General features: G+C 41.0%; 1 protein-coding gene across 1 annotated transcript in view; it reads right to left on the bottom strand.

Moving 5' to 3' along the window:
* The window catches only part of FHIP1A (FHF complex subunit HOOK interacting protein 1A), a 990350-nt gene that overhangs the window by 584516 nt on the left and 382106 nt on the right, over positions 1 to 23728 (bottom strand). Inside the window, exon 4 of the mRNA XM_044062036.1 lies at positions 13403 to 14029. Within this exon, the coding sequence (XP_043917971.1) occupies positions 13403 to 14029 (627 nt within the window). The remainder of the gene's footprint in view (positions 1 to 13402; positions 14030 to 23728) is intronic.

Here is a 23728-nt window from a genome sequence, read left to right as displayed (position 1 = left end):
TGGGAGAAATATATATCCTCCCATTGTTTCTTTGTCACTTGCTTATCTAATCTCACTTCCCAGTCCTTTCTAAACTCCTGTGATTGATTCTTATAGTTGTCATGCAATATTTTATATGATCTACTAATTATTCCCTTTTTAATAACAGCTTCTGTTCTAGATTCTACTAAAACTCGACCAGTGCTGGTCTTTTGTTTAGCACCCCAATTTCTTTCTCTTTGCCTATACTCTGATATCAATCCCTGATAGGGAAGGCAATCTCTAACCAGCAGTCCAAATAAATTCTTGGCATCTTCCCATTCTATTACATTTCCCTCTCTAGTTATTTGCTCCCAGTGCCTCTGTTCCTTTTCCAATTTTCTCCAATAAATTCCAGCCCCTTTTGCCTATTGACAGTATCCTTAATTGCAGTCATCCCCATCATCAGAATCTCCTTTCTTCCTTCCTCTGTTGCCTTAGTTCTTAGAAAAACGTTTGATTACTTTATAAATATAATACTCTGTATGATTATTGCTATTCTCCTTAAAGGTCTGCATCTAAATCCCAGTATCTTCTTGTTTCTTGAGCTTCCCCTCTGTTTCATCATTATCCCTTTTCATTTTGAATTATAATGTTCTGCTTGTGCTATGTATAGGAGCCTTAACTGTGTTGCTCTGAAATACCCCTTCAAATTGGGTTATTATTGGGTTATTATTGTGTGCCCGGTAACTTTATACATAGGGTTTTGGAAGTGCATGTATTGTTTGTTTGTTGGCAATGCATTCCACTTCCCTATATTTTTTTAAAATGTCTATGGTATTTTCACTAGTAAAACCACAAATGCTCACGTAGCATTCCCCTAGATGGATACTTATTGGTTAAGTTAAACAACACCAACCAAGAGAACTTCAGGAACAGAACGCTTTGTATGGTAAGTGAAGCTCAAAAATATGTTTTGTTTTCAACAAGCGGAACGCAAGGAGAGCATTTCTGGTATGATTATCAATGCCACTTTGCTGCATGGACACAAAGCGTTTATTTATTATTTCTTTATTGTAGTTTCTAACTGTCTTAGTAAATGCTCCGACAGACATTAGACAAGAGTTCATATTCAGCCAACAAAAGGGTTGAGTTAGTTCAAAATTGTATTTACTTCTTGTCCCTGGTTTCAGTCCTTTGGCACCCTATTTGTTTACCTGATTTCTTGAGCTAAGAGTTTGAGAAGTCTGACACTGGTTACCTCTTTTGAGTAAAACACTATGTAATTGTAGACTAAAGGCAGCAAATCTGATGTTCCTTTTTCAGCTGGCCCCACCAGTTCCTGCCTCAGATTTTTTTTCTTTAAATCAAGAAAGCAGTGCCACCTGATAAAAGAGAAAGCAGATTACAGGTAGATAGAAGAGTGTGTGTGTGTGTGTGTGTGTGTGTGTGTGTGTGTGTGTGTGTGTGTGTGTGTGTGTCCGGTTGTTTGCGATGTCTGAGAGTGCATGTATGCTAGTGTTTGCAAGTGTGTGTATGTGACTGTACATGAGTGCATACATATATATATATATATATATATATATATATATATACACACACAAGTGTACGAGTCCTTGGTAAATGCATGTGTGTGTAATGAGTGCATGCAAGTGTGTGTATGCAAGTTAGAGTAGGTGTATATGACTCTATGTAAAGTGAGTACATACCTAAATGCCATTGTGTGTGTAAGTTTGTATGCAAGTGAGCGCTAGTGGGCTTTTGCGAGTATGTGATTACATGTTTGTGACTGTGCACGAGTGCATGTATGCATTTGACTGTGAGTGAGTGATGACTGCCCGTATGAGAGTGTATGAGTACATCTGGGCACAAAAGAGTGTAGAGAATTAAGGGTTGCTTTCTTCTGAATTGTAGTTCTTTGCAGTGTCACTAGCCTTTTGCCACTATTTTTTTTGTCTATTAACCAAATATTATTTTGTGGTTTTCTTGCAAATCATACATGATTGAAATCCCAAAATAATGACATGCATTTGAGTTTCAGAATTCATTTCTGTCGGAAAATGCATGCTAACACATATCCTGTACTTGCAATAATTTAACATCTGTCACTACTTTCTGCATTTTGTCCCACCATTATTTTAGGCTTTAACCAGATTTATTGTGCAAAGAGTTTGAGAGGTATTTACAGCAAAGCAGGGAAATTAATTGTCAATTTTATTGCAGTATTTCTATTTGTCTTTGTTAACCAGGAAAGTCTTACTGGGTAATATCTATTTTTAGCAGAGGCCCGGGAAGAGAAACTCTGTTTGCTTACATTGCATTATAGTAAGAGTAGATATTACTATTTCTATTCACATTTGTACACAAATGGTAGTTACATTTAAACATTTTGAGGTTTTTCAGATATGGAAGTTAATAAAGAGAAAGCCCATGTGCAACTTTCTGGATCGTAGAGGCAGCAGTTATTTTTAAAAAATATATTTCAGTATGAGGTTATGAGGATGTATTCGGAGACATTTTAGAGCAATGAAGCTGTGTACAGACTGCTTACTAGTAATATCAGACATAAGTGTACATCTTATTTTAAAGAAAACAAGAATAAATAATTTTTAAAGTTAATTATGCCAAGCCATTATATATGCATTTACATTTTCAATTAATATATAATACGTGGCATCTGTACAGAAAAGTTTGAGAGACAGTACGCAGACAAAAATAATTCTAAATCTATTTGATACAGTTCCTATGTTTTCGGGTTTTTGTGGCAAATCACTGAAGGATTGAATTAATTAAATAATGACAGGCATTTGAATTTCAGACTTTATATTCTTCAGAAAATAAATGGTAACATAAAACCTTTTATTATAGCAATTTTCTAAGTCTATAAGATCAGTATTTGAAATTTGTCCCTATTTTGGGGCTTTGTCCAGGTTTTTTGTGCTAAGAGTTGAGAGCTATGGTGAGAAGTGAATTCTGTATTCTACCATTATTGGCTTTGTCCAGGTAAGAGGTTGAGAGCTACGGTGAGAAGTGAGAACTGAATTTACTAAATGATAGCTATTTAAGTTTCAGTCTTCCTATCTTTCAGGAAACTGCTGATTTGGCATAGTGCTATGTTGCTCTGACTGTAGTGCACAGTGTCCTTGGTTCAAGACTTGCCAGTGAAACGCATGTTGGTAACACATTTTATTCTAGCAACTTTCCAAAATTATACAAGCAATGTTTAAAATGTGTCCCTGGTTTTTGGTGTCCCCCCCCCCCAAAAAAAAAACATGAATTTGAAAATAAGTGTGAGAAGCTGTGCAAGATGCCTATGGCTTACACTATAATTCTATTTTATATATATATATATATATATATATATATATATATATATATATATATATATATATTGTGCGGGTGTGGAAGTAGACTTTTATGATGGAAATGTTCTGAATTGGGCAGTTTTGTCATTATTGGTTCATGCATATTGTTTCATTGCCTACTGGAAAAATGTTCAAAGAATAAATTTAAAATGCGCTCTGTCTAACCAGTGTGCTGTATTACACAAGGAATATGACGTAATAAAGTCAGGAAGGTGTATCAAAGAACATATGCATGTTTCTTGTTTTGTGTGCAAGGGGCCAATGATTTGAAAATAGCCCAAAGGTAATCTTTACTTTATCCACCACTGGCCAGATGCATTTTCTTTGGATGTGGTGTGGGCTTCAATGCTGTTTCAATGAATGGGAGTTTCAAGGCCAGAGAAGTTTTAATGCCAAGTCTATTTTCATTGTGAGACATATTGCTTTGTTTAGCAGATGTCTATTAGTGTTTGTGCATTGTGCTGTAAAATGTAAAAATAAAATCCAAATAATCATTGTAGAAGTAAAGCAGTATGTACACATTAGTGTTTATGGTAAATGGGGCGAAAGAGCAAGGTAATGGGACATTGGAATGGCTGCAATTTCTATTCTGACTCTGGTGCCATATTTTGGTTGTGTATTCTTCAGTTTGCATTTGAAATGGGTATCCCACAATTCCACGGGAGTGGGCAGGGCTACATAATTATGTATGTAAATTTCATGTTAATCAGCATATAGATTTGTACCTATTTTTTATGGGCCTTGTCCAGATTTTTGATGTTTCCAGGTTGACAGGTATGACCAGTACGAGTATCACAGAGAGAAGATTATAATAAACCTACACTGTTCACAGTCTGTTGATAAAAGTAGAACTTGCAGTGGCTTTTACTTGGTTTGTATGGGGTTCTGCTCTCTGTGTTCTTGTATGCAGGCAGTTGCTTCAGTTTTTTTTTTGAACCTTTGAATGTGTTTAAGGGACTGTAAGGAGAGAGAGAGAGATGTTAATATGAAGCCAGAAAAGGGGGTAGGTGAAGAAAATAAGTAGAAATAAGAGACAGGCAAGGAAATACCACAAATTAAGTAGTTCAGCTAAGCAGTAATTAATTAAATAAATTAGTTAAGCAATAAGCAGTGATAATTAATTAGAACATCACCATGTTCAGTAATATGACATTCATTCTATTCAGGATCGGCCTTAGGTCAACTGGTGCCCTAGGCAAAAGGGCTCCTCGGCGCCCCCACCACACTACCAGGTGCCCCCATCCTGGTGTACCTACACCAAATAAATACTGGAAAAGTGCCCCTACTAGACTGGCGCCCTAGGCGGCCACCTAGTTGGCCTATGCCTAAGGCCGGCTATGATTCTATTGCCACCTTAATTTCACAGAATGCAGAGTAATTCATTACCATTACACTTCAGCCTCATCCATCTCTAACATTTTTTTTTCCAAACGCCTTAATTGAATTATCACTTGTGACATAGGCAAATTTACATTCATATAATAGTAATCACACTATAACATAAACATTTTACTTCACATATATTGCTGTACATCATATAACCTAAACAACATTATATAAATTCCTGCCTTTACATATATTTTTTTAAACAAGAAACATCTTTATTAAACCATCACTTACTACACAGACAATCATACATTTATATAAATGAAAACAAACCATACTGATGCATTTTATGTCACAAACCATTCTGACACACTCCCAATTGTTAACATTATATAGCACTTACAATTTACCCAATATTTTTCAGTCAAACATTACATAGCTCATTTGAGGCCTGCCACCTTTCATAAACATTTCTATTTGTAACTTTAATTGATTTCCGTATTTCTCTGTTTTATACAGACTTTCACAGAATTTCCAAAATATTTCTAATACTTCTACAGAATATCTCTTATCTTCCCTGTTATGGGCTCCCTAAGCTTGTTGATAGCCCTTTCTACTTGCTGTTGCCTGAGGAGTTGCGCTAAAAGTTTTTGTGCTCTACAGTGATTATCAAAAACAGTTGCTTAACAGAAATCTTTCTAAACTCATGCATATTATCAAGTTAATCTCTTATTTTCTGTTTAGGATTCTGCAATTCCTCCTCCATCTTGTTCTGTGGGACCCCCCCCCCATTCTGCAAAAATTGAACATTTGTCAGTCCCTCTAAATAATGCTTGTTGCTTCTTAACCATATCTCCCTTTCTTTTATTTCCACCCTATTTTTAAAATCCACTTTAATTTTATCCCACTCCCTGGCTATATTTTCAAAAGAAATTTCTATCTTCTCTAATAGGTCCTGAATAATTTCCACTACCCATTCCTTAAATTCCTCTCTATTCAACAGATAGGTGGGAAAGCACCAAGGTCTCATTTTTATTTCATTACCTTGTTTTTTATTTTAGTTATTATTGTCACATGATCTGAAACAGTTATTGGGTGCACATCAAGACCTTCAATAAATGCACACTTTCCTGTGAAATGTAAATTCTGTCTGGCATAGTCCAGTTTTTGTATCTTGTGGAATAATATGTAAATTCACTCCAAACACTCAGCACTGAATTCACATCTTCCATGTCAAATATTTTCATTCATTTCTTCAAAAATCTACCCTCCTTTGTTACATTTTCCATTCGGGTCCCCCCAGACACATCTTCAGTGTTGCAGATTTAATTCCAGTCCCCAACTATAAGTAATATTCCTTGTTGAAAGCTGATTATTTCTCCCAGAATTTTCTTAAGCTCTATTATAGCAGTTTTTGGTGAAATATAAACACATGCCAGTGTAATCCTCCTCCCTTGCCAGTAGCCGCTTAGTACTAAAAAAGATAATAATGGCAGATTTCATCCATCACAATTGGAGCTCCTCTTGCAATTAATATAAGTACCCCTCTTTTCCTTTGCCCGTGTATTCAACTAAATAACCATCTTGAAAACATTTCTTTATCAAATTAATATGTTCAGTTCTTTACAACTGCATCTCCTGTAGCATTGGTATTTGTACTCTACATTTTTTTAATATAGTTCACTACTCTTTCTTTTTTGTATTTATGTGTCAGACCATCGATGTTTAAAGACATTACAGAAAGCATTGTTGTCTTGAAAAGTTATTTTTCTCACCTTTTATGTATAACAGCTTTTTTGTTAAATGTCTAGTTTCATCTTCTGTGTTACATGCATATACTCTTTGGTAGAGTAAGCTTTTATACATTTGTTTCTTGTCATCTTCATTTGTGCCTGTGTCACACCTTACAAAACTTTTTGTTTTATCGAAAGCCCTCAGACAAAAAAAAAAAAAAAAAAAAAAAAAACCTTCCAATACCCCCTAAAACCTTTTAACTTAATGACAGACCAAACTATGTACATCTTCAAATAATGAAGTTTTAGCCTCCTAGTAGTAACAAATATTCCAATAACAGCCACATACAGACTTGAGAGCCCAAAAGAAAGATTATCCATGCTAAGATGCATGGTACAGCTTGTGTTTCTACCAAGGGCTGTTTGACTTTGTCTTATCTTTATAGTTTTCTCAGCTGGGAAAACACTTGAATGCTTTCAAAAAACATTTTCTTAAAACAATTTGTCTTTATCAGATAGTCTTCTAGTTACATGAGAACCAGACGCAAAAATATGCCTACATTTGTTTACTAGAAAAAAGTCTTATAATATTCAATATTCTTTTTCATTTGCTTGCTTTCTCTTAAAACCTGTTACTAGATTAAGCTAAGGGCCTTAACTCAGTGGCTCTTCTATGCAAGAATGAGAAAAAGCACATACATTTTTATTTTGTCATGCTCTTTTAACCAGATTTTTTTTACATTGCAGTGCTTATATTTCTTAAAACTGAACACGGAGAAAGAGAGAAGGAAGGAGAAAAAACAGGAGCACCTATTTACATTAGTACCCCCTTAGCATTTGCAACTAACTGAGAAAACATTACTTTACAGCATGGAAAGAAAATCATGCAGTATTAAAATAGTATCATCAAGAATAAGTTTTGTTTTACTTAAAGTTAACGTTCTCCCTCTTCTTCCCCTCTCCTTTTTCTTTCAGCTGCTCCCATTAGGGTCACCACAGTGGATCACCCATTTCAATTTCTTCCTGTCCTCTGCATCTTGCTCTGTCACACCAACCACCTGCATGTCCTCTCTCACCACATCCATAAACCTTATCTTAGACCTTCCTCTTTTCCTCTTGCATGGCAGCTCCATCCTTAACATCCTTCTCTCAATATACCCAGCATCCCTCCTCAGCACATATCCAAACTAATGCAATATCATCTTTCTGGCTTTGTCTCCAAACTGTCCAACCTGAGCTGACCCTCTAATATACTCATTTCGAATCCTGTCCATCCTCATCACACCCAATGCAAATCGTAACATCTTTACATCTTTAACTCTGCCACCTCCAGCTCTGACTCTTGTCTTGTCATCACTGCCACAGTCTGCAACCCATAGAACATAGCTGGTCTCACTACCATTGTGTAGACCTTCCCCTTTCACTCTTACTGGTACCCATCTGTCACAAACCACTCCTGACACTCTTCGCCACTCACTCCACCCTGCCTGCGCTCTACTCCTCACCTCTCTTCCACACTCACCATTACTCTGAACTGTTGATCCCAAGTATTTAAACTCATCAACCTTTGCCAACTCTACTTCCTGCATCATTCCTTTGTCCTCCCTCTCATTCACGCACATATATTCTTAGTTCTGCTGACCTTCATTCCTCTCCTCTCTAGAGCACATCTCCACATCTCCAGGGTCTCCTCTACCTGTTCCCTATTCTCAATACAAATCACAGTGTCATCTGTGAACATCATATTCCACAGGGACTCTTGGCTGATCTCTTCTGTCAACCTGTCCATCACACCTGCAAATAACAAAGGGCTCAGAGCCAATCTTTGATGTAATCCCACCTCCATCTTGAATGCATCTATCACTCCCAGCTCAGACCTTACCACTGTCATACTGCCCTTGTGCATATCCTGTACCACTTTTAAGTACCTCTCTGCCACTCCCAATGGCCTCATACAATACCACAATTCCTCTCCTCCTCTCAAGGAACTCTACCATATCTTTTTCCCAATTCCAAAAAGCACAATGCGACTCCTTCTGACCTTCTCTATACTTCTCCATCAACATGCTCAGAGCAAACATCACATCTGTAGTGCTCTTTCCTGACATGAAACCATACTCATGCTCACTAATCATCACCTCCCTTCTTAACCTAGCTTCCACTACTCTTTCCCATAACTTCATGCTGTGTCTGATCAATTGTATCTCTCTATAGTTACTACAGCTCTGCACATCACCCTTATTCTTAAAAATCTATACTAATACACTTCTCCATTCCTCAGGCATCCTCTCACTTTCCAATATTCCGTTAAACAATCTGGTTAGAAACCCCACTGCCCTCTCTCCTAAACACTTCCAAGCTTCCACAGGTACATTATCTGGACCAACAGCCTTTCCATTCTTCATCCTTTTCATAGCTGTCCTTACTTCCTCCTTGCTAATCCACTGCATTTCCTGATTCACTATCCCAACATCATCCAACCTTTTCTCTCTCTTTTACTTCATTCATCACCTCCTCAAAGTACACTTTCCATCTGCTCAATACTCTCTCCTCGAGGTGAGTACTTTCCCCTCATTACCCTTTATCACTCTACCCTGCTGCACATCTTCTCTCCTCTTCTTCTTGATCAACGACTTCATCCTACAGACTACGATCCTATGTTGCTAACTACACTTTCCCCTGTCACCACTTTGCAGTCTCCAATCTCCTTCAGACTGGCCCTCCGATATAATCCACCTGTGTGCATCTTCCTCCACTCTTGTATGTCACCCTATACTCCTCCCTCTTCTTAAAATACACATTCACTACAGCCATGTCCATCCTTTTCATCAAATCCACTACCATCTGACCTTCTGCATTTCTCTCCTTAACACCATACTTATCCATCACCTCTTCATCCCCTCTGTTTCCTTCAACATACCCATTAAAATCCACTCCAATCACCACTCTCTCATCCTTGGGTAAACTCTACACCACTTCATCTAACTCACTCCAAAATTTTCCTTTCTCATGCATCAGACACTCAAGTTGCGGAGCATATGCACTAACAACATACATCACACCATCAATTTCCACCTTCATAAACATCACTCTATCTGACACTCTTTTTACCTCCAAAACACTCCTAATATACTGTTCCTTCAGGATAATCCCTACCTCATTTCTCTTCCCATCTATACCATGGCACAATAGTTTGAACCTGACTCCAATACACCTAGCCTTACTCCCCTTCCATCTGGTCTCTTGCATGCATAATATATCAACCTTCCTTTTCTCCATCATATCAGCTGCCTCTCCTCCTTTATCATACTGCCATCATTAATAATTCCTACTCTCACTTCCACGCCCATGACTTTCCTACTCTCCTCCTGCCTCCAGGTACGCCTCTTCTTCTCCTTTGGCCAACAGTAGCCTAATTTCCACCAGCACCCTGTTAGCTAACAGTACTGGGGGTGATAGTTAACCTAAGCCTCGACCGATCCAGTATGGAAATCTGTATTGTTGTCTGCATATTTACTCTGGCAAAAATTTTACACCAGATGACCTATCTGATATAACCCTCTCCATTTATCCGGGCTTGGGACTGGCACAAAGAAATACACTGGCTTGTGCATTCCCCAGTGGCTGGGTTCCTCCTCTTCCCCTCTCCGGAGTATTTTTCTGAACATTAATGACATGAAGTAAGGCATATGCTTTAGATTCTGCCACACGTTTAACAAAGTCCAAAAAAGTCCAATATTTACAAATTTTCTTCCTCCATCATGTTCACAAATATAATTACTGCTTTGTAATCCCACATTTGTCAATTTCTAAGTTACTGGTTTTATTCCTGTTCATTTCCATCATTCTCTTGACTCTAGTCAACTCTTGTGCTTTTTTCCTTTTCCCAAGCATTTTCTGTTGAAACACTGAAAAAGATTTCACTGGCACAGTCTCTCTCTGTGGTCGTTACCACCAGAAAAAACAAGAAGCAGAATCCGCCTTCTGTTTCACAGCTCACATTTTGTTGGGCAGACTTTTGTATTTCTTCCTTAGCATGTATTTCATCAAAAAATGATTTTGTCCCTCCAAGAAAAAATATTTTAAAGATAGCTGGGTACAGCAGTTTGAATCTCATGCCTGCTTCTAGACATTCCCCGAGTAATACAATAAGTTTACTACTCTTCTGCCTGGGGTATAATGAGTAGTCATTCTTCACAGACACTTTGCTGTCACCAACTTTTTGTACTTTGCCCTTCAGCCACAGTTCTGTCAGAATCAACTCCTTCTGCTGGTAAGATTGTATTTTTACTATTAAACATCTAAGCTGCTTTCTCACAGCCAGGTTCAGAGCATACACATAATGTGTCTTTTCAATTAACAATTCCTGTTATGGAATAACAGTCCAGTTGCATATTTGTGCTTTCATAAAATTAATACAGTCTTTCCTTCCAGCTTCTCTATTACAGCAGAAAATATCCAGTTTCTCTATGTGCTCTGTCCCCTAATTCTATTATTTTTTTAAACCTCTCTTCTTGTGCAGTCTCATATTCAGCCAGCCTTTTCTTCACTGTGACCTCTGAGTTTTGCAGTTTTATCACCTCATGTAAATATCTGTTTTAAGCTTCTTCCACTTTTTCCAGCCTTTTATTGTTTGAGTCAATATACTCCAGCAGTGTTTCATTTATAGGTTCACAGGTTGGTACTAGGCTATCAGCCCTAGGGCTTATACGAGCCTAGCCATAACAATTCCCTGGCTATTTCTTCCCACACTATTTACTTCCCTGGACCCCTGTCTAACAGGGCGACTGACGTGATCCCCGGGGTGAATTTCCTTTCTCCCATCCAATCGTCAAGGTTCCTTTTGAAGAGGGCCAAAGAGGCACTCTGCTTGACATGTATGGGCAATCTATTCCAGTAATAATAATTTGTATTATTATTATTTTAATTAGGTGTGTGAGCAGCTGCTTTATGCTTTCCTCTAGTTTACTGGAGGTCATGTCCAGAGTTTGCACTGCTTTTTGTTGAACAGCTGCAGTACTTTTCCCAGTCAGTGTTTCTTCATCAACTTTTGTAGCTGATTTTCCTTCATGTCTCCTACATTTCTTCTTGGCATCCAGGCAGCCAATTACTGAAATTTACCAAGAAATTTGGGTCCACTGGCATTCTATGCTAAGTTTTTGTTTTCACACTGGGAGAGCTAGAAATAAGCTGTTACTCAATGTGAAGCCACCATGGAAGCCTCTAGCAATGCCTAAGTTGACAATTTTGTGTGTATGTTCCTAAAGAATAACAGAAATAGACAGGGAAACTAAAACCTCTAAAGATATGTCATAAACTCGGTTTTCAAACCACTTGAAGCTTAAACTTTCTGGAATATAACCAGAAATTAAATTAACCCTAAAACAAGATGTACAAGAAGTGTAACAATACTCTAACATAAATATCAGTACCATAAGAAAAAAAACATGGCAGCTTGTACAGCATTTCCAGTCTTATAGAATAAGGTTCAATTTGCACTCAGAACAAGTGATTTGTTGATTTCTCCAAAAATAATCCTGATGTATATATGAACAGTGGAAAATGTCAACATGGGGTTAATAGAGACAAGGTACTAAAAAACCATTATGCTTTTTGCCAGTCAAACATAAGAACCTGCAGTAAGGATATCAAACAGACCCACCCTGATTATAGATTCTAAGAGGGCAATAATTGCTGCCAGCCTCAACTTAGCTAAGAGGAACTGGAACCTGAATCAGTGTAATACATATTGGTGAGCTTAAAACCCCAACATGGTATAGGCAAAGACCTTCTTGACTGTTCAGTTCCCTTTAACAGCAATACTGTCTATTGGCAATACAGAAGAAAAGCAAGGCCTCTGGGAGACACAGGTCCCTGGAGGCCAACCAAAAATCTAACTGCAGATGTGTGCAAGAGGTGCCAACTCCAGTTTGCCAGAGGGTAATAAACCATATCATCCCTTCTGAGGCAACAGACATGGAGCATGGGCACTTTCAGACTTCCACATTCACATCCTCAAAGGCTGGCACCAAGTGTGTGACAACCAGGAAGCACGATGGTGCTTTACTCTAGGAATGTCCAGGAAAAGAGCAGTCACAGTCTCCCTTCAGGAGGCAAATTCTCCCCAAAAAGCTAGGAGAATGCAAGAACTAAAAGGCTTTGCACCTCTCCTTCCAACCCTCTAAGAAGCAAGCTAGGGAGGGGTTATTCCACTTTGTGCTTGATTTAGAAGGTTCAGGATGCTAAGGCTCACATAAGCATGTGAAAGGTGCACACTTGGTGTTAGGAATATGGGGGATGGATGTGATGATGGAAGTTACCATAAAAGAAATATCATACCTGCAATTCCAGGTTCCACAAAGCATTAAAAGAGCATCCAGTCTCTTGCAGCAAAACCTAGACCCTAGGGCAGGTACACCCTGTGACTAATTCAATGATTCAATGGACCGCTCTCTGTGATCAGACTTGATGGACCTTAACTTAGGCTGCTCAGGCAAGTGAAAAGCCACAGGAACACACATTCTGCATTCCTTAGGGTGGGAGTCAATGTGTGCCTCTCCCAGGCCTCAAGTTCCCTGGGGGTGATCCTTCCCTCTGAGTAGCCCTTGAGGCTATGGACAACAAAGACATACTTCCTAGAAGATACAGTCTTGCTCAGTTCTCCATGCAAGGCCTAAAATACTGAAACTCAGGTCCAACTGTCAGGAGAGGAAGAAGTGCCCTCCCACTGAGCCTGTGAGGAGCCTCATGCCATCATTCTGTAGCTGCAAGAAACTAGACAACTGCTTTTGGTTTTCAAATACTGAGAAATTATAAGTTCAAATTACGCAATAAAGAAACTAAAGACAGCTGGCAACAAGATAAAATGATGTAGAAATAATCACTGTATGCTTCCAGGTACCAGTTATGCTCTATATGGTTGCATAACTTAAAAAACATGAATGGACTAGAACTGCACAAGCCTGAACAGGAGAAAGAAAAAGCAGCACTAAAGATCAAACCATAAAAATGTAAACTTACTGGACAAAAGTATGTGTTTTCTGCTATATGTTTTGCCACAACCTTATTCTCAGCAGACAGAGACATGATGTATAGCAAAGCATCTCTGGCTTGCTGACCAACTGTTCCCTCTCGGTGGATGAATGGAATCAGGAGTGAGAAAATAAGGAAGTTAGCCGCACCCTGGTCCTCGCTTGTGTGGAAAAACAGCTCTAGGATTGATGAGTCTTTAGCCAAGATGGAGCAAAGCTGATTTAAAAGAAGCACCAATTCCATCTCTACAGTGTAAGACGAAGCACCAGAGCAAGAACTCATCAGCATCATGAGGGGTTTTAGGATGGGTTTATGCTGCAGCAACGGCTGATGTGACTGAGTTAACAACATCTCATACATCTTTAACTGCTCAATTTTCATTTCATCAGTGAATTCTCGCCTGAGACTCCACAGAAACAGTTTCTCCATGACATTCTCTGTGACCACAAACTCAAGGATGGGGCCCATAGCAGTGTCTTCATTCCTCTCTTCTATCAGCATAAACAGCATGTGTTCCACATAATTCTGAACAGTGCTTGCCTCATCAGAAGGAACTGATCCATACCTTGCATAGGAGTTCTTGAAAGGGTCATGCTTCTCAAAAATCTTCATAACCTGTGTAGAAACACAAGCACTTTTTAGTATTTTATTTAAACTTACAGCATAATTTGAAGCATAAATAATAAAAACAAGAAAAACAAATTGCAGCTCATCAGCAGGCATGATTGCTTTTTTTGAATATTTTCTTACTCACTTTTGTGCTATAAATAAACCTTGCCATTATTTCAGTAGTCCAACTAGGAGACAAGCACTGACACATTAGCAATAATGGAGAACAATGGACCACTCCAGTGTGTTGCATAGCTCTCAGAACATTACAACAGCTGTGTAACATCTAGAAACTGCTGCATATCATCTCGGCCACAGCTCTCAACTTCTTTGCTCAAACCCCTCAATTATACCTCATTATGAGGAATGTTCCTCATTTTCAGTCTCAAAAAGTCCATGTCCTTCACTGTTCCTCATTTGAAGGGTATGTTATGCTTTCAGTGTTAAGAATTTTTCTAATTAATGTTACAGACAGCCAAGAGGCATGCTCAGCAATAATGAAAAGCTTTTTACGTGTATCATATTTAGTGACAGCAACAATTTCAGGTGATAAGGGAGAACACTGGTCTTTGACTAACCAGGTCACCTGGTATTCTGAATATGCACTGCATGGTCCAGTGTTCTCCATTATCATCAACACAGCTATTAAGAAATGTTATGATGGCCCTTGTAATTTTCTTCGTTTAAATGCAATACTCTGTCACTACTCTGACAGTCACAAGCAGGTAGACAGCTGACAAAACTCTCAGCACAATATCAAGAGGAACATACAGTTGTGTATACTTACCATAAATGTAGATGTTCAAATGTATTCACTGTTGCAGTCATCATTTTTGGGTTATCCCTGCCAAGGTAGCCCTTGGCAGGCCCAAATACCAGAGGCTTAGTATTTCTGTGTTGGGTGCTGTCGCTTCAGGACTGACGTCAGGTCATCAGTAGTATAAAGTAAGGCAGCCAATACCATTACATCAGTTTTTCTTGCCCTAACTGTCAGAAGCCCCCAAGTGGGAGCCAGGTTCTGGTGGAAGAACCCCACCAGTAGAAAGTAAATACCAAAATGTCCCTTATAAGACGAGAGAAGAAAAAAAGGGGGGGGGTGAAGGGATGGAAACCAGAATTGCAACAGTGAATACACTCGAAAATCTACATTTATGGTAAGTGTACACAACTGTTCTATGTTTTTCATGTATCACTGATGCAGTCATCACTTTTGGGTTCATTCCCAAAGCTTAGGAAAATGGTGGAGGCAGTCAAGGAGACTAGGGGCTGGCTAGGATGCCCTGCAAGACTGCAGTGGCAAAGCCTGCCTTGGATTTGAAGAAGATAGGCAGGTGGTAATGTTTCATGAAAGTGTGAACAGATGTCCAGGTGGCAACCTCCAGGATGCCCCTGGTGGGGACTCCTCTGAAGAAAGCTGCAGAGGTGGAGGCTGCTCTGGAGTGAGTTCTGACCCCCTTAGGGGGAGGCTTTCCATGTTGCTTGCAGCAGAAATGGATGCAGTGTGCTATCCATTTGGAAATTGTTGTTTGGATATGGCTTTACCCTCTGCCCCTAAAGCAAAGCAAACCAGCAATTGATCAGACCTTCCTGAATGATTTAGTCCTGTCTAAATAGAATCTGAGTTGTCTGTGCACATCTAAAGAGTGCAGGATCCTTTCCCCCTTGTTCTGTGGGTTACGGAAAAAGGTGGGTAAATGAATGGATTGGTTGAGAGCCATACTGGACACCACTTTGGGCATGAAGGATGGGTTAGTCCTGAGGGATACCCTGTCAGCATGGAAGATGATGAAGGGCTCCACAGCCATGAGTGCTTGTAGCTCAGAGACCCTTCTGGCTGAAGTGATGGCCAGAAGAAAAGCTGTCTTTCAGGAGAGAAGTTTTAAACTCTGCTGAAGATGCTTGTTCGAAGGGGGGCAGGGTGAGATTTTCCAACATAAAGTTAAGGTCCTACACTGGGGTAGGTGCTCTTCTGGGTGGTCGCAAGTTGCTAGCCCCTCTTAGGAATTGTTTGATCAGAGGATGTGAAAAAAAGGGGCTGCTCAGTGGGAAAACGAGCAGAGATAGCAGAGGCATGAATTTTAATAGAGGAGAAAGAGAGACCACTGTGTAGCAGGTCAGCTAATTAATCCAGGATGGGAGGTCTGTGACAAATCGGCTCCCTTAGCCTGAATCCAGGTGCAAAACCTTTTCCATTTGTCAGCATAAGATTTTCTAGTGCTAGGGCGTCTGGCCTCACGTATAACATCTAGAACCTGTTGACTGAGATTCATAGGTTGATACTAGGCTATCTGCCCTAGGGCATTTATAAGCCTAGCCAGAGTATGTTTAGCTTTCACCACCCTTTTAGATTAGTTGACTGTGCCTCTGTATAGTAGGTCACAGAAGGTAGCCCTTTTAAGGTTTGTTTACTGTACCTCTGTCAAGCAGTGACACAGAAGAGATCCCAGGGGTAAACATATGATCTCCCATCCATTCGTCAAGATTTCTCTTGAAGAGGGTCAGTGAGGGGCTCTGCCTGACATGGATTGGGATTTTGTTCCAGAGTGAGGGGAGCCTCTGGGATATGAATCTGTCCCTCCAGCATGTCCTATTTATTTCTGTGCTGAGGTTCAGGTCCCTGAAGCATGTAGCTCTAAGGGATTTAGATTTCCTGAGGTGAAGCATGTCCATTAATTCTGAGTTGGACATGGCTTTATACGTCAGACACAGATCGCCTCTGAGTAGGCGGTATGCAACTGAGTAGAGCTGGAGTTTCTTTAGCCGAACTGCATAGGGCATCTGTTTGAGCCCCTTGATCCTCTTGGTGAGATACTTTTGGGGTCTTTCCAGTTGCTGAAGGTGTTGGGTAAGGTACATCCCAAATGGGGCATTGTACTCAATTATGGGCCTGATAAGTGATGAGTAGAGGGGCACAATGACCTCTCTTGATCTAGATGTGAACCCTTTTATGATAAGGTGGGCTATATAGAAGGTTTTTCTAACCAATTTGGCAACATGATTGTCAAAGGAGAGATTGCTATCTACTTGGGTCCCCAAGTCCCTAATTACTTCTTCCGTACTTAATGGATTACCACCTATGTGGTAATTTGTGGGCACTTTGTTTTTTCCAAAGGGGATGACTATGCACTTTTTGGCATTTAGCTTTAGGCCATGGCTCTGGCACCAGTTATCCGTCTCTGTGAGACCCTTTTGGAGGAAGCTTGTGTCAGTCAGAGAGTCGATTATAGCACCCAGTTTGCAGTCATCTGCGAACTTGGTCAGCCATAGTCCACCCGTGTTAGCCTGTACCTCGGAGAAATATATACCAAACAAGAGAGGTCCCAGGACTGAGCCTTGTGGGACACCACTTGTAACTGGTTTAGAGTCTGACATGGCACCTGCTTTTCTGACCATGTGGGTTCTACCCCTGAGCCAGTTTACAACCCATCTTGTGACATAGGGGTTGATATTTAAGCTGGTGAGCTTATTTATGATGCCCGAGTGGGGTATTGTGTCAAAGGCCTTTGTGCGGTCCAGGTAGACTGTGTGGACTACCTTCCCTTCATCTACGGCTTTCAGGTTGTCAGAGTGATCAATGGTTAGGGAATAAGCCAAGCTACCAAATTGAGGGTCTGCAGTTGGGGATGTAGGAATTCTCCTTCCCTCTGGGTCAGGAGGGTTGGGGTCTGAGAGAGAGATGCCATGGAGGCAGTGGGGACAGGCTGTGCAGCAATGGGTACCAGTGCTGGCAAGGCAAGTCTGGAGCAATAAGAATTGTCCTTGGTTTTTCTTCCCTTATTTTGAGCAGTACCCAGGGGATGAGAGGTACTGGAGGAAAGGCATAGACCGATAGATTGACACAAGGGAAGGACAAGGCATCCACTTTCTAAACCATGCAGTGATGCTCCCCTGGTGAAGAACTTGCTGAGCTGATGGGTGGTGTGGGAGGCAAAGAGGTCAACCTTCAGGGTGCCCCATTTCTGAGTTATTAGGGTGAAGGCTCTTTTGCCTAGCTGCCACTCGTGGGTCCAGGAGATTTCTGCTTAAGTGGTCTGCCAGAGAGTTTAGAGAACATGGCAGGAATTGTGCTAACAGGTGGAGTTGCATGGCAGAGGCTGTGTGCCAAAGGGTCATGGCCAATCTGCATAGAGGGTAGGAGTGAGTCCCTCACTGCTTGTTGATATACCACATCACAGTGGTGTTGTCTGTTTTGATCAGGAGAGCCCCTGGGGAGAGAAGGGGCCTCAAAGCTGTCAATGCGTGCTGGACAGCTAACATCTCTTTTTGGTTGAAGTGCAGATGGATTTGCTGTGGTCTCCATTGGCCTTGTATGCACCTGCCGTTCAGGTGTGCACCCCAAGCATAGTCTGATGCATCTGTGGTGAGGGTCTGGGTGGTGGGGTGGTGGTGAGAAAGGTAGTCCCTTGCTGTGGGAGCATGCTGCTGCTCACCAAAGAAAATCTTTCCTGAGGCAAGGTATCATGGGTATAAGAGTTTCTAGGTCTTGAGAGTGTTGACACCAAAGGTTTTTTTAGGAACCACTGAAGTTTCCTCATATGCAGTCTAGCATATGGAATGGGTAGAATGCAAGATGCCATGAGCCTCACAGCTTAAAGGATTTTCCATGCAAATAACTGGGGTCTGGTAGCTAGTTGAGAGAAGTAAGTTGTCAGGTAAGTTTGTTTTTCTGGTGTAAGGAATTCCATCTGGGATGTTGTGTCCAGGCTTGCTCCCAGGAATATAATACTTTGACTGGGTACTAGTTTGGATTTCTTTTCATTGATAGTGTACCCTAGGGAGGTCAGTAGGGACTGTACAAAGGCCAGGTGCTTGAGCAGCTTTTCCTGTCTTCCTGAATTAGGTATTCGTCTAAGTATGGGTAAAGTTGGATATTCCTTTGTCTGCAAAAGGCAATGGCCAGAGCCAGGCATTTTGGGAAAACTCTGGGAACAGTAAAATAGCCAAAGGGCAGTGCAGAGAACTGAAAGTGTAGAGATCCTGCCCTGAAACATAGATATTTTCTGCAAGATTCCCTGATAGGAATGTGGAGGTAGGCCTCTTTTAGGTCTAGGGTGGCTATCCAAGCATCCATGGATAGCATAGGTAGCAGTTGCTGGAGGGTGAGCATTTTGAATTTTGGTATCACTAGGAAGGTGTTTAGAATGGATAGATTGAGGATGGGGTGCCAGGTGCCCTCTTTTCTGGGTACCAGGAAAAAGTCTGGAGTAGAAACCTTGGCCTTTCTATTCTGCAGGAACGTGCTCTATTGCTCTCATAGGGAGCAGGGAAAGAACTTGCTTTTGTGTCTCTGCCCACTGGTTTGGAGGTAGATCTGGGAACCCTTTGGGGATTGGAAGAGTGTGGAAAGAAAATTTGTATCTCTGGGACACTATGTTGAGGACTCAGTGGTCGTTGGTAATGGAGCCCAGGTGCTTGTGTGAAAGGAGAATTTTCCTCCTAGGGGTAAGTGAAGGTGGGCAGAGGAAGGGGGTGGGGGAGGAGAGTCATTGTGAGTTTTTACCATGAGGAGGTGGCTTAGAACTCCCTATTTTTGAAGTGGAGGAATTCCACTCTTTTGATCTCTGCGTTCCCTGTGGCTGCTGTCTGGGGGGGGGGGGCTGCTTCCACAGGGTCTGGACTGAACTGACCTGGTGGGAGCAGGAAAGGACCAGTGTTTGAAGGGGCAATGCCTGCTGAACCTGAGCGGTTGGACCTGTAAGAAATCCTTAACTGTCTACATAGATTTAGCTTTTTCTTCCATCTTTTTTAAGACCTCCTCTGCTTTAGTGCCAAATAAGTTGTTTTTGTGCAAGGGTGCCTCCAACAATTTAGATTTAACATGGTCTGGCAATGGCTGTTCCTTAAGCCATGCATGCCTTCTAAGGACAGAACCGGTAAATGCTGCCCTTCAAAACCACAGTGTAAGGTGTGCTCAGTTACTTGACCTGCAGAATGCATTACCTTTTGTAACTCTTTAGACTCTGCACAAGCAGGAAAAGAAGACACTTTTTGTTTGAGGAGTTCCATGGTATGTTGCTAAAATTTTAGCATATGGAACTGGCAATTTAGTGCTCTGATAACAAGACTAGCAGAGGTGTATACTTTTTTACCCCATCTGTCTAGTGCTCGGGAATCCCTATCTGAGGGGGTGGGATTCTTAGCAGAGGTTGCCTTAATTCCTTTAGGCCCTTGAGAAATTACCTCAGGATCAGCAGTAGGATTTTTGAAAAGAAATTTGTGTGAGTCAGGGACTCTGTAATACAGGTCAGGTTTTCTGGGAGCAGGAGAGTGGGTGTCAGGAGTCAAACTGGATTCCAGGACAACATCGTCCACAATATCCAGGACTGGGGGAATGGCCAGGGGTCTGTGCTGTGGAAGAGCTAAGAATTCCCTGAGTCTCCCTTAAGGTATGAAGGGTTTTCCCAAAGGAAAAGTCCTCAGGGGAGAGGCTGAAGGAATGGAGTCCTCTGCATCAGAATCCTCATAAGCAGACAGGGGTTGCATGTCTTCACATTCAGATGCATCAGAGTCATCAGACTCCTGTTCAGACAAAATTACTGGGGACAGATCTCTTTTTCTTTTAGAAGAGGTAACCCTGGCTTCCCCTGATAAGCATGATAAGGTCTTCCACCATTTTAAGCATTTGAGACTAAGGCAAGGAAGTAGGTGCCTGAGATTGGGTCGTCAGTTTCTTGGATATGGTTCGTAGCCTGGGCCTTAGAAACTCATTAGTTTTAGAAAGAATGGTAGACGTGAAAGACGTCACCGGTTTGTGTCGAGAATCGGTAGTGCAAAGTACTTCCTTGGAAGCCGGTGCCTGCTCAGCTGCTCCAGACCCATCCAAGGGAGAGACAACCGCAGGATCCATAGTTGAAGAAGAGTTTTGCAGCAGGGTCTCAGTAGCAGGCATCAGGAGCTGCAAAGGCGCCTCACTGAGGACCAGAGAACTGACAACTAGCTTAACGGAAGTGTCGTTAGTAGGTTTGGCCCTGCGCGGTCTGTCTCTGTCTTTATCCTTATGTTGTTTCAGAAGATCTGCTGTTGGATGGCTTACCGAAGCCATATCGGAATTCAAGGACTGTAAGCGAAAATATCTAGCTACAATAAGGGCCCAAAGACAATTAGTTCTGGCATTGAACAAAGCACAAAAGTGACAGCGGGGGACATCGTGGTCTGGGCCTAAGCAAGTGACCCAGTAAGAATGAAAGTCTCGGTGTGGTATTTGATTTCCACAGGCGAGACAATTGTTAACTTTTTCTGACATCAGTTAGAGCAAGAAAAAGGGATCCCCAATGGGGTACTTAGCTTTAGAAGACTTCAGCTTCAGTTCGGAAGACGAAACTCAGGTAGGGGCCTGTCCTGCACTCATGCGAACTGCTTCTGCTTCCGGCTCCATGACAAGAAAGACTGATGTAATGGCGTTGGTTGCCTTACTTTATACTACTGACGACCTGATGTCAGTCCTGAAGTGAAAGTAACTGATGCAGAAATACCAAGCCTCTGGTATTCGGGCCGGCCGAGGGCTACCCTGGCAGGGATAACCCAAAAGTGATGACTGCAACAGTGAAACATGAAGAACATCAATATTTTTAACTACTACTTAACATCAACATGTACTATTTATGCAGAATTACAGCTACTGGACTGTCATGCTGAACACAGCCACACTTAACAGAATGCTATGGCAGCATTCCTCTCAACTGCTTCATATTTTTGCTGACCCTTGAATACAGTCAAAGTTAATGGAATGTTATGACTGCATACCTCTTATCTGTCTCTGATTTTGCCTCAAATTTTTACTGGCCCTCATAAAATTATTTTTCTGGTACATTACTAAAGATTACAGTCAGTCAGTCAATAATGCCATACATGAAAGTGTCATACTTCTTACTGCTAAAGAAAATTTATGCTGATTCAAAACCCACTGTTTTATTAACTTTTTAAACTGAATTAGAGTAATAATTAAAAATGTGTGTGATGTTGCACCTTTGCCCCATTATTTGTGGCTTTATACAGAATTCTTGAACAAAGTTGAGAAGTATGTAATTACCAGCACACAACATGCTATCAAGAACCTCTATCATCCTGTAACTCAGTATCTGACTTTAAATGGCTGCATCGTTAGATTATAACAAAAATATGACATATTATGGATAGGATTATGACTACTGCACATCAAAAAGATAGTGGGATGATATACATTAGACAAAAAAAAGCAGTACCGCTACAGCAGCACTAGCAGTACTAGTAGATCTAAGTTCTAACAGGTATGGATATATTCCCAAACCAATATATATATATTTTTATCCCTGAAATACAAAAAGTAAAAGCTTCTGCTCTGTATTCTGGAATAATATGGGGCTGCTGGGGGGGGGGGGGTGATTTCTACAGTTATGAACTAAGAAATACCTTTATAAATCTTCACCTCCTCTCTTTAGTCTCCACAATACTAATCCTCAATGCATACGGTAGCCACGTCAGCTAGTTGGCCAATATCCTTCATTTTGTCATCTTGTTCCTCTAAAAAATTCCACTTTTACCCAGCTCAATTTTATAGCCATTATGATCCCAGTACCCTCACCTTCAAACTCTTCACCTTCAAGCATGACTTCTATCCTTCCCTTAACTACCACAGGCATGGGTTTGTCAGAACTGGTGGTTGAATTTGTCCAGTTTAGTAAACACTATAGCCTGGATGTGAACCCCAGGTCTACAGCCTCCTGTAGTAAAATGGTCTGTCACAACATCATTGGTTAACTCCTTTTTGTCCACTCAAGAGATTCTCTACCCTGTGTTCCCTGCTTACTGCTATATCAAGAATGACAGATTCTCCTCCAAATGGAAACTAAAGTAAGCTGCAATTGTGTGAGGTCCTTGGCATGGTAAATCTTCACGATTTCACACTTGACACATGTTACATCACTCCCATTTCCCCAACACTCTCCAGGGAACTCAGCCTTAAAAATTTAGATTTGCACTCTTTTTCTCTGTTTCTGCAGTAGCAGATATGTCAATTCCCATATTAGCTGACATTTGAGGGGTCCACTGAAATGTAAAATAGGGAATTCATTTCAGAGGAACTATCATAAATTAATCATTCTAATACTTGGTGGCTCCCATGCTTTTTTGTGTGTGTGTGGGGAGGGGGGCTAATGAGTTTACTGCCAGTACACATTGTGATGTCACACAGTGGAATTAGGTGGGCACACAATCATATTGCCTTCAGTTTGACTCCCATAAAAAAATGGGCAAGCACGGGTCTATATTAGATCATCGAAATGGCAGAATTTCAGATGATCTAATATCGAACCCAATATCTCCAATGCTAAAAACAGCGAAGCTGCACAAAACCAAAATCTTTCCTAGGGAAAGAATTTGGTTGGCCGTTGTTGTGGCTTCAGTGATTTCAGCAATGCAGTGGAAAGTTATGGGTTGAGTTAATTTAAGTGTGTGTGATTGTGCGGACGTTTGGGTTAGGGGGCGGTCTGGGTGAGTTAGGACGCGGGTCAGGTAAGTGTGCAATTGTGTGCAATTGTGACAGAATTTGGGGTTAGGGCGCGGGTGAGGTGAGTGTGCGATAGTGAGAATTTGGGGTTAGGGGGCGGGTTAAGTGAGTTAGGGTTAGGGCGTGGGTGAGGTGAGTGTGTGATAGTGAGAATTTGGGTTAAGGGGCGGGTGACGAAGCTTAGGGTTAGGGTCTGGGTTAAGGTAAGTGTATAGATAGTA

The sequence above is a fragment of the Protopterus annectens genome, chromosome 2.part1 (assembly GCF_019279795.1).
Source record: "Protopterus annectens isolate FY-2018-M chromosome 2.part1, PAN1.0, whole genome shotgun sequence".
NCBI lineage: Eukaryota > Metazoa > Chordata > Ceratodontiformes > Protopteridae > Protopterus > Protopterus annectens.
Note: the sequence above shows the minus strand (reverse complement) of the source record. Positions and strands in the feature narration are given on the sequence as shown.